This window comes from Gavia stellata, chromosome 1 (genome assembly GCF_030936135.1).
Source record: "Gavia stellata isolate bGavSte3 chromosome 1, bGavSte3.hap2, whole genome shotgun sequence".
NCBI classification, from domain to species: domain Eukaryota; kingdom Metazoa; phylum Chordata; class Aves; order Gaviiformes; family Gaviidae; genus Gavia; species Gavia stellata.
In genome coordinates, this window is record NC_082594.1 from 88,540,651 (window position 1) to 88,552,961 (window position 12,311).

Here is a 12,311-nt window from a genome sequence, read left to right on the forward strand (position 1 = left end):
TTAAGCTGCTTTTCTTGAAATCAAAACCTTCCCTAACTTCTGACTTGCAGAAAATTTTCAGTATCTTGAAATATCACTTCAAAACTTTTAATCTGCTTTACAATCTTTAAAAAAACCGAACCAAGCAAAATGCTTTAAAGTCTTCTCAAATGCTTTACTTTTAAGTATTTTGAACAGACAACTTTTTGCTGTGCTCATTTGTTACTTGTGCTTGAAATCTAAATTTAAGTATTTGACAACTAAGCAGAAGTACATCATATATCATTACGGAGTCTGTAGAAAGAAACTGCTATGCTGTCTCAGCAGATCAGTCTTCATTTAAAGAAAATTAATATATTTGTACTGAAATACTCTTTAGGATGAAATGTTAACCTAGCCTTTATTCAAATAGTTCAAACTCAGTATGAATATAAAAGTTGCGCAGAAATCCTTAGTTATTAAAGGTGTAATGTTTTAATGGAAGCACATGCAGTGTTCAGAGAAGGTTGAATCTAAATATTTTAGAAAGTATTTGGTGGTGGATTAACTGGCTTTAATTTGAACATACTCATTTTACTTAGAAAAACGTAGATGGAAAGCACTAGTAAAGAAGACAAGACCAAAAAACGCCTCATTAATCACTAATAATTAAATAATGAGTAATAGACTGTAAAAGTGCAGGCAAAGGCCTTGCCATAGGTTTAATATCAAGGTGGGAATGCTGTATGGATAATCTTATTGGAAACTTCTCTGTCAGTAGCAGTGTAGATTCTGGTTTGTCATTAGTTGAACAGTGAGGTCCCGCTTCCCCACCTTGGAGCTCAGAGTCCGTTGCTGGCCATTGATGGCAGGACAGCTGTTCTGAGGGGGACCCCACAGCTTTTTGTTTATTCTTAAGTCTTGAATATTTTTCCTACTTATATCCTGTCTCTGGAAGAAACTTATGTACAGTATTTAACTAGTAGTTGCACTGATGTCTGTAGGACTATTCAAGACAGTAAAATTACAAATAAAATATGCGTGTGAAGCTTTTTCTTTATGCCAGTGATCCTCACATTGCATCTTCTGACCAGACTCTTCTGCAGTATTCCTATAGTTCAGCGATTCAGTGATTTATAGGTGAAAATTCATGACTCCTCAGGGTTAAAAACAAATGTTAATTTCATATCATTTAACAAGATAGCATAAAGCTGTATTTGCAATGCATTGCTTCAAGTATAAAAGCAGTGGGCCTTCTATTAGTAATTCATAGCAAAAGCTCTACTCCTAGTATATTATAATGCCATGCAAGCAGTATACTTCCATGTCATTACATTCTGCCTTGAAGTATGCTGCTACCCAATTAAACAACTCTCTGACACAGCACCCCCTGCTTTCGGAAATGAAGCTAAATACAGTCCTTGATGCCTAGTGCAGTGTAGTCTGCACTAGGGCATAAGATTACTGTATTCTTTCTTCCATTTGAATTCATACAAAGGTAAGCAGGTCATCGTTTTATATATTTGTATTATTGAGTAACTTCTTGGGGGCTGCAGTATAATAAAGGAGAGATTATTCACAAGTTTCACTTTCACTTTAACCCTGAGAGAGTGACTTCAAATTCCCTTGAACTGAAACTGATGGATTTAAACTGGCTTTAGCTTACAGTGTTTAAGACAAAAGCCTGATTCTGGCCACGTGTATTGACCCAGCTGGAGTGACAACAAAATCAAGAATGAATGTTCTGTATTTTGAAAAAAGATGTAAGAAATAAAGCAAAAATAAAGCCAACCTGTGGGGGGAAAAAAAAAGATACCTGACTGTAGGCTACACCGGCCAAAGTGGCGTTACAGCTTACTAGAACGCTGTTTCTGGAAAGACCTTTAGAACTTAGACTTACTTGTGTATGATAAATTATTAAAGAAAATACCTAACTTAAAGACTCAGATTTTATTTTTTGCACTTAGTAGGAAGTCCCTCACTTTGATGAACGTGGTTGTACAGGCATTGCTGTGAGGAACGGCAGCTAAGGAACAACTGTTAGGACACTATCCTTTTTGCTTTGAAAGCTGGAGGATATCTAATTATTGCTGATTCTAGTGAATAGCCGTTCTCTCTTCCCATGCACGTGCTGTTTGGCAAGCAGATAACCGATACTAGAAGCCGAAGCAACTGCGGTGGCTCTCAGCTAAATTGCATACAGCTAAGCAGCCAATACTCTGACCACATGCCCCAAACAAAAAAGATGTACTGAAGTTCTGATGAAGCAAGCCTTCAAGCTAGGCAGGCTTGAAACAGAACTTCCTTTCCTTTTCCTCCACTGAGCATGAGAAGGGGACCCCAAAGGGCTCTGTACCTAAAACATAGCTGTACATTAGAGCAAGGCAACTCCTTAAAAAGAGACAGTTTAGAACTGCTGGGGTGAGACAGATTGAATAGAGATGTGCCCTTGCTCATGGGAGGAGAGGAAGTGGGTCTCTTCTGCCAATCATGATTTCCACTCTAGCAGCTTTTGTTGTCTGCCTTGCAGAAAGCTGGGGACTGTGTCTATGAAGGGCCCCCATGCCCTTTCAGACTCCCGCAGGCTGTGGGTTCTTGTTCACCATTTCCTCATTCTCTGTCTGGGCTGTCTTTCATTCCTTTTGCTTTTTATTGCCTGGAAAATAACTAAACTTGCTCTCAGTCACTCTTGGGAAGAAGCAGTCATCATCTTTCGTCCTGAGGGTTTTTCCAGCCCAGAAGGTTTAGGGTGAGCTAGTTGGAGAGTCTTTCCTGCTGTCCAGCCAGTCTTTCTAAAGACCTACTGTATAAAATGACTTGTGAACAAACACATGTCTGTCCTCTATTGGAGGTGACTTGGTATCTAACTTAATTGAAGGATTGAATTCTGAAATCATTACTGTGCTTCACAGAAAACAACAATGTAATGTCTTGTTTTCTTTGTCTGATTTTGATAGGATATGTGTATTTGTAATAGAAGATGTGAAAATGTAAATAAGTAAAATAGGTCCAAATGTTTACTGGAAGAACAATAATAGAATTGCTGACACTAATAGAATTTAACGATCCACTGATTGATGATACATAAATGAGCAAGAAAAAAGGGAAACACTAATCCTTCCTGCATATTCCTCCAACCTTGTGTTACAGTTAGGGAACTAATCTATCAGTGCATGTTACCTATGCAGAGAAGGTGAAAACTGTGCTGTTCAGCTGATTATAATGGGACTGTCTTAAAAAGTATCACCTAGATTGTGCTGGTGGCATTGTACTTGAGTCTTTCAAATTGCAAATCTCAGTGATTATGTGCCTAGCAGTGCTTTTAACACTTTATGGTTTGCTTGAACGTAATTTATAGCTCTTGTATTATGCCTTCACTCACAAATTTTTCAGGCAGTTGTACTGGTTATCATCACAAAAGACATTTGCTGTCTTTCTAGATGAAAGCAGAATACTGGCTGTTCATTACAAGTAAAACATGGATTTTTTTTATATTTTAATTTACCGGGACTTTTTAGAAATTAGTTATGGTGGGGAGTTCCCCCACTTGTGAAATGCTGCAAAAGACAAAAAAAGTATGTCAAGTCAGGTCTGATCTTCCATCTGAACTATTTGGACAGGAGTCTTAACATCTTATACTTTCAAATATTGGTAGTTAAATTTTTATAGGTATCTCCAGTAACTAGTTTACCTTAAGAATGCTATTAGTCACGTCAGTCTTCTGGTTTGTGTAGGGTGACTCCAGAGAATTATTGCTGTTCCAACTAGGTCTGCAGCAATGTATTGTTATTTTGCCGGATCCCTTTTATTTGCTTTCTGACTTTTTTTAAAAATATTGTGCTGGATAAAAATGTCTTCTAAAAATGAAAGTCAAGATAATTTCAGCTGCAGCTTTTACAAATGGGAATGTGGTGACTAGCACTGCGCTTTCCTTCTAGGTGGCTAGTGAGCATCTTGTAGGCTAGCCCTATGAGGGATAAAGACCTTTTGCTGGCCTTCCCAGGTACTGCTGAAATGTTTATGTAGTTAGTAGGTTTGAAGAGCTTGTGACATGAAACATCAGCCAGCTGTTGCCATTCTGTTTTGTCCCTTTGTTTTCACTCCTTAGTCTCCATTATGTGTGTGGCACGCACTTTTTAAAAGCTAAAAGCTCACTGTAGTAGAAGAGTCATACTGATAAAAGCTAGTATTTTGGGGTCTTATTTCCAGCTAATATCAAGCCTTTGGTATTTGATTTTTATTTACAGGATGAGAGATTTTTATTTATAGGATTTTTATTTACTGGACAGAGGATGAGATGATGTGAAATGAGGAGTAGTGTCAGATAAAAAGGATTAAGCCCTAGGAAGGTAAAAGTATAATATGTGTCTTGGGAGTGAGAGGGAAGTGAAGGTGGGTATTGAAAAAAATTATTTTTAAACTGTTTTTATTTCCACAAGTGGTATTTTTTTTTAATCTTCTAGCACTGAGAAGTCTAAAATTTGATCTGCTGCAATGGACATCTGTGTTCTTCCTTCCTTCTAACAGGTCGTGACAATGCATGTGAGAAGACTTCATACATGTTTCTGCGGAAAGAACTTCCAGTGCGACTAGCTAACACCATGAGAGAAGTCAATTTGTTGCCTGATAACTTACTTAACAGGCCTTCAGTTGGGCTAGTACAGAGTTGGTAAGTTTAAAAAAAGTGGACTGAAAAATTAGTGTAAAACTGACACTGTATGTGTTGCTTTACTTGCAACTCAGCTTGAATTGTGTTGAACTGAAGTATGTTTTCTGCCTTGAATTCTTTATAATGTGTGTTTCTTGTCAAATGAAGTTTCATTTTCTTCAGTCTAACGCTAGGTAAATACTCTAATATGGGTCTTAGATATAAGAATTTGTAAGTTAGTCTTGTAAGTTAGTAAAAGCATACTGTTGTCTCCCAGATAATTAAAATCAGTCAATAACTTCCAAGAGCAAGCTTTTAAAATATTCCTTACTGTATTGCACCCATGACTTCTTGAAATAGCTGTTCTTTTTCCTTATTCTTCTTTTGTCAAAAATACTGAAAGAAAATTTAAACCTTATCTGTTCTTCTCATTGCTAAATCTTTAAAAATATAACCTCGTATTCAGTGGAAGTTATGGAATGGGGCAAAAATCTGGTGTCATCCAGTAAATAACATTCTCCATTGTAATACCTAGTGTATATCTGAAGTGATTCAAAGTCCTGTCATCTTTTCCACAGTAATTAATTTCTAGCCTACCTGCATGTTCAGTGAGGTTTGGAGACTACTGTCTTGTATGTATTAAGCTCTGAAAAATTGTTGTTCATGGGGTATTTATTGTCTCTCTACCTGCAAATACTTGATCTAAAGAATTTATGTAAAAATACCTTTGCAGTATACAATAAACTTCCGTTTGTGAATAACAGCTTATCTAACTGTAACAGCAGCTGATGGTGTAGGCTTCTGTTAAGTTCAGTCATAGCCCTTGAGCCAAGAAATTCCACGTTGACTGTGCATTGACTGCTGGGTTTGGTCTCATATTTATCAAGCTTCAGACTTAGAAAATATAAATTAGGATATGTGATATTGTGTACTTCAGTTTAAATATGTTTGTCTTTGAAAGGTAATACTAGCTGTCTTGATGACCACTTCAAACATAGTGATTAAGTGCCTCAAATGAATGTAAACGCTGTGGAGCCGCACAATAACAATCACTTTGTGGTTAAGTGGCAGCTTGCAAGGTTTGAAGGCTTGTGTCACCTCTCTGATGTTACCAGAAGCTGTTATGCCAAATAGGAAAGAGTGGATAATATGCAGGGCCTTTCAGCTTTTCTAATCTAGATGACTGGTGAAGCTGTCTTTAGTGAAATGTGAACAGATCGGTGAAAAAAGGAAATAATTTTTCTGTAGTGACTCTACAGCATAATTGTTCTAGTCCAAACATATGTTCTGTGGCATATGCTTCTGCCCTGCTAATACAGACTCAAGCAACATATGGATCACTTCTGTCAAAGGAACTGAATGGGTGTTTAGAGTGGATGCCCCCTTACAGAATTTTTGCTTGGAGGTCTGAGGATTCATGGGATGACTTTTATGGCCACAATAGATACTACTGATTTTAAAAAGTAAAAATTAAAAAAAAAATCAGTCTCGAGTGTATTAGAATATATAACGACTGTAAGATACGTGTCCAAATTGTGTATTTTATATGATAATGTGATTTGCAGTACCACAGCTGTAGACTGATAGTTTTCTGTTAAATGGGCCAAAATATCAGACTTTAACGTGGTGAAGAAGTCAAGTGGACATCCAACCCGGAGATGAAAGTTTGAAATCAAAATGTTTGTCATAGTGTTCTTCTAATTTTGATCCTCAGTTAACTAACAGTTTTTGTGGAAAGGAGTATCTTCACTGAGATTATGTAAGAATATTTTTGTGATCTTGTGTCAGAAGTAACATAAGTAACTGTAGCATGTTGTTTTCCTGATTATAGATGTGGGCTTTAAAGAGCTTATTTCTTATTTTTCTGTTTAGAGGTTTTTAAACCTTTCTTAAACATTTACCTGTAGATTATAAGTCCTAGTGATATACTGGTGATGAACCTTGGGCAAAATTTACTGTATCTGTTAGCTTCTAAAAAGACCAAAACAAACCAGTTTTATTAACTTCAGTGTGAATGACCTTGAGTATTATGCAGCTATGCTGATAGCAGGTTTTGATACGTATTTATAATTTCTTAACCTAAAGTTTAGATATATCTAGAGAGAGATTCCTGAATTTTATACAGTAGAATAAATAAATATAGCTGTTCAGCTGTTTCGTGAACTTGTAAAGTGAAGAAACCTCTTCTTGATGCACTTGTTTGATAATTCAAGAAATAATTTTTTTCAGATCAGATTTCGTGATCCTTTATTTTTACTATGCCATAGGTTGAGGAAGCTTGACAATTTATTAATATGCAAACAAAAAATCTGATGTACATTCGCGACAAGTGAACAAAGACATAATTTAATGCATTATTCACCTTAATCTGTTTATTTTATAATTTTCAGTAATTTATGTAGTCACCAACATATTTATGATGTATTTACGCTACCACTTTGCACTAGAAACCTATGTTTTTATGTGCTTTTGGTGAGACTCCAAATTAGCTGGAGCTCTTAAATTTGAGTTCCCAGTCTATTCCTTAATGTCAGCATGCCAAAAAGTACAAAAAGCTCCTAATCTTTAAAGTACGTTTTATTCAACTTTTAAATTAGAGTAAGGCGGCTCTGTAAATAGATGGAACTTAGGTTTGGTGGAGTAAGAAAACAAATTAACCCTGCCTGCTGTACAGCATGGATCCTTTCCTGTCAGTCCTCTGTCCAGCCAGGCAGTGACATTCTGGATTGCGTGAATTTCCTAGTCCCTTATAGGTCCCTTGGGAAGCAACCTTGTCTTCTGACTTCTGAGAATATGCTCCCTGATGCAGGCAAGCCCTGTTCTCCTCTCAGTTTTCTAATCCGTCTTCATGGTCATGCTGTAGGCATTTTGTTTCCTGTACCATGCTCCTTGACTGCACTGCTCTGCCTAACAGATTTTACAACTGATTGCGTGATTGCTCTCAGGAAAGGTGCATTTTTTTATCCTTCCTTTCTGGGTTCCTTAGCCTGATGTGTGCAGCAATGAGGTCAGGCAAGACAGCGGTCCTTCCTTTGTGCTACTCAGCTACGCTTTTCTGAATAAAGCTGGCATTACCCAAGAGTGAACTATGAACAAAAAAACCCCAACCAGTTTTGCATTTCAGTCTGTGCAAAGGTAAAACATTACCTCTGTCCCAGTTCGAGTTTATAAATTAGTTTGTGTGTATGTTTTGCATGGCATAGAAAGGGAAGGAATAAAGTGAATCAAAATAATAACACAGTTAATATGTTCTGGCTGTGAACAGCGGTGATTCCAAATAACAGACGGATCAACAACCAGCGTGCTAGGGATCAGCAATTTATTTTCACTTTTTCAAAATTAATGGGGAACTTCCTAGTTCCAAAGAAGTGGGCCTCTCTTAGGCCAGCTTTGAGAGGGCAGTCCCTAGCTAAAGCGCACTGCAGGTAGGATATTGAACATGTGGCAGAATTGCATAATAAAGGATACAATCACTGATGTGAGGAGGGAAAATAGTTACAATAAAACCTTATAATGGGTAAGGTCAGAGCTTGTAAAATATCTAAAGTGAGTGTGAGGTTTGCACAATAAGCTACTCAGTCATATCTAAAATTCACATTTATTTAACTCTGACCAAATTTCTCTACTTTTTAGTACTTTTCCCTCAAAAAGGCTATAAATTTCCATTTGTCTCCTGGAAAAGACCTGTTAGAGAAATCATACAGTTTGGGGATTAATAATTGCTTTTCTTCTGTTTTTTACATTCAGACTACGCTAACAAGATTGTGTTACCATGGAGATATGTTTTATCTTTTCAGTGCTTTGGTGTTAGAGAGATTCTAAAGGAAAATCTTAGTGAAATACACATGGGGAAGAAGCAAAAGTATCTTGCATGAGCTTAAAAAAAAAGGCAAATAAAATCTGGGGTTGATATTATGGGCATTTACAGTGATTTCATGTATGAAATGTGCCATTCTAGAATTATTACATTTGGCAGACTAACAAGAATTCAATCTACCTGGCAATAATTAACAAAAGAACAAGGCTAAAGAGTGCTTGAAACCAAAGAGCTTGCCCAATGAGTTGTAGTGTATTGTGATAAAAAAATTAAACACTGGAAAGACAACAGATTTGAAGGGCATAGGCTTTGATTTCTGCTTCTGGTGACTCATTGAAGATAACAAAATACAATTGACATTCTTTTTTTTTGTCTGTGCTGTGGTGGTTTTTGTTTGTAGATTTGTGTCCTGTATGGTTGTATTAATTTACTAATAACATAGCAAGTCATCTATTACTTTGGTGCTTTTCTGCTTTATTCTTGCTGGCTGGTAATTGTGTGTGAAGTGTGTTTAAAATATCACAAGGTCTTGCTTTTCAGTGCTTGATAAATCTTGTGGTTACCACCTTCATTTATCCGTACCTTCACCCACAGTTCAAATTAAAAGAAAATTCAAGGAAATAGATGAATTGTATGGAAGGGGAATGACCTTTTGTGTACAGACTAGCTATTACAGGAGTGAACTGCCTTGCTGAGTGCTCCCTGTTAGGCATATTGTAATGATGGTGGTGATTAAGACAATGTTGTGATTTATTTATTACAGCTAACCAGAGTTATAAATTTCCTTTTAAACAAGTTTTTACTTAATTTCTTTAATTTTGAGCTGTTTGGGAGGGGGCGGGGGGGAGATGATGAATTTTATGTAAAAGCTGGAAATCACAACTGGATAAAAAAAAAAACGACGTACAGCATTTGCAGCTCTGAATTTTTATTTGGAGACATGGAATAATATACAGGATATTACAACATCCCAGGTTGGGTGACACATAGTGGTAGATATTGGACAGTGGGTTAGATTTGTTTGATGTAAGGTTACTTTTTTCTAGCTTCATTTAGTCAAGGGATTGGAAGAAGTAGTAAAAGTGATGGAAGACATTTGAGTAACTTAGATTTGAAGTTAATAACCTTTTCTTTGAGCTGGTCCCTCTAACTTGCTGGATACAGTGCTTTTGCTAATGAACTTGACTTCTAAAGTAATCAATTTACTTTAGAATCAGAAAGAGACATCTAAATATTGTTGATGACTCTATCTAAAGGAAAACCATTGCCTGTTTCTGTAGTTTCTCCATCACCACAGAGATTAAAGAGAAATTTCTTTAGCACATTTATAAATTTCTTTAGATCATTTAGTTTGTAATTCCTTTGTTTCAGAAACTCTCAGTTCCTCATTGGTGCTATGTTGAGCCTGCAGCATAATGACCTCAGAAGCTGTTCCGCCTGCTCGTTGCACTGAAGACTGGTGACCTTGTTTGGCTGCTTTTTTCTGGTTAAGATCTGCTTTAGTCTTTTTCTGACTGAGACAGTTTTCTGCACAATTACTTGCTGCATTAGGTGAGAGAAACACTTGGCTTGCCCTGCCTGATACTCTAGTAAAAGTGCTGATCCTTCAACACAGGAGTAGTGATGTTTAATTATTCCAGGAGCTGCAGTCTTAGGACCAATGTCCCAATAAGCTAACAGAGTATGAATCTCAATACAGCATACCAATAATGGTAGGCAACCAATCAAATCCACACAGCACAAAAATCAGGTATCAGCTACCTTCAGTACCAGAAATACGCATTGCTGTTTTATCCTCAGCATCAGCACAGTATTGCTGATGTTCAAGATTGCTCATAGGAGGTCTGTGGTAAAAAGCACCTGCTGTGCTGTTTAAGTGTGGTGGTTGTTCTGGACCTTCAGAAACAGGACTTTCATAATATTATATGATGACAGATGGAGGTGAGCAGCTTCCTAATAACCTCCTTTAACTTTGCCATGAGAGGAGCTGTCGCATCTTTCGTGACACAGATTTATTGAAGCATCTTTCATATGGGAAGAAGCTGAGAGAGCTGAATATCTCCAAGCTGTCTGGACTGTTCAACCTGAAGAAGAGAAGGCTTCGGTGGGCTGGGAGGCAGATATTAACAGTGTGTATAAATACCTAATGGGAGAGAGTGAAGGTGAGGGAGCCAGACTTTTGTCAGTAGTGCTCAGTGACAGCACAAGAGGCAATGAATATGAATTAAAGCACATGAAATTCCATCTGAACCTAAGAAAAAACTTTTTTACATTGAGGGTGATCAAACACCACAAGAAGGTTGCCCAGAGAGACTATGGAGTCTCCATCTGTGGAGGTATTCAAAACCCAACTGGACACAGTCCTGGACAGCCTGTTCTAGCTGACCCTGCTTGAGCAGGGAGGTTGGACTAGATGATTTCAAGATATGTCTTCCAACCTAACGGTTCTGTGATTGTGAATTTCCTTGGAAAGCTGGCTTGCAGTCCTGGGTTGTTCTGGGAGGCAGAAGGGGCTATTGTTGCTTTTATGAAAATGTGTGTAAAAGAGTAGCCTGGGGGTGTGGGGAAAAACAAAGAGAGGGCAAGGAAAAAAAAATAAAGGCCCCCACAAAACAGGGAAGATGGCAACAGAAATTTAAGTAGGAAGGGATTTCAGACCAGGAGGAAGGTTTGAAAGGATGGTGAGGGGAGCATGAAGAGTAGAGGGGTGTTTGTTGGCAAACCTCCTGACACCTACAGCATTTGATCTTTTATGTAATATGAGAAATACTTTACAGTGTGGAGGGTACTTGCGACAGTCCATAGTCCAACTCCTGGCGTGTATTGTGCCTGTGCTGGAGAAATCATAGCGGTTTGGCCCTCTCATCGGTTCAGGTCATGATGGCTGCCTTGGGTTTCACACATTTGATGCACATCTGCAGCAGCTTCCAGTTTAGTTTCTCCTGAGAAGAAACTATCTTCTGAGAAGTGCCAAAACCACTTCACAAATATAAGCAGCGTGGATTAGGTGAGGGTTATTGGGGGATTAGTTTCAAAACCATATTGCAGGTTTAGATTTGGAAATAAAAATGCTAATGTAGACACAGTCATTGAGTGGCAAGAGATCAGCCTGTATTTGAGGAGTAGAATAAGACTCTGTCCCAGAAATCATGGAGGTATTTTTTGGGTAGATTGCTTTTCTCTGTAGAATCAAATAAATATTTTGCCTGATTTCCTTTTACCACACAAACAAATTTAAGACAGCAAATATTTATTTAATTACAAAGGACGATATTAGCTTTCTTGTTATATTACAACCCACAGCATGAGGGAACTAGTCCAGTCTGACAAAGCTGATGGTCTTAAGTCAAGTTACATGCCTTTTTTCATTCCTAAATGTATTTGCAAGAAAAGGATGCCACAGGAATGATACCCTTTTCTCTATTCACAGAAAAAGTCCAGAAAGTCAGTTTCATCTTTGAGACAACTGTGGATTGGATGACTTAGATATGTTGTCATCACCCATTAAGGAAATGGTGAAGGAGGTAGCAAAGACTGGATGTGGAGTGTCATGTATTCACTAGAGGCAGAGCAAAATTGGGCTTAAGTATTGCTTCTGCATGACATTGCCAGGTTTGGCGAGAAGTCAAAAGCTCATCTTACTGCCTCCATAGAGCCAAACTGATGATGCCCTGAATTGCCTCAGTGCCTTATCCACCACTTTCCCATCTTTCATTTTGGAGTTCCTTTGCTGATTGCTTATTACTATGTTTTGCTCTTATAATGGTACCTTTTTTCCTATCTTGTACCCATGATTAACTTGATTGACCTTGATTCATGAGGCAGATGATGTTGAACAACATGTACCTCTTTGAAACAAAGGAGCAAGGGTGATCATAATTTGTTACG

The 12,311-nt window shown here is 37.6% G+C and overlaps 1 protein-coding gene across 2 annotated transcripts in view; it reads left to right on the forward strand.

Annotated features, from left to right (window-relative positions):
* Positions 1 to 12,311, forward strand: part of PDK3 (pyruvate dehydrogenase kinase 3) — a 62,014-nt gene that overhangs the window by 20,299 nt on the left and 29,404 nt on the right. For both annotated transcript variants that reach the window (XM_059834774.1, XM_059834717.1), the window contains exon 2: positions 4,486 to 4,627. In XM_059834774.1, the coding sequence (XP_059690757.1) occupies positions 4,486 to 4,627 (142 nt within the window). The remainder of the gene's footprint in view (positions 1 to 4,485; positions 4,628 to 12,311) is intronic.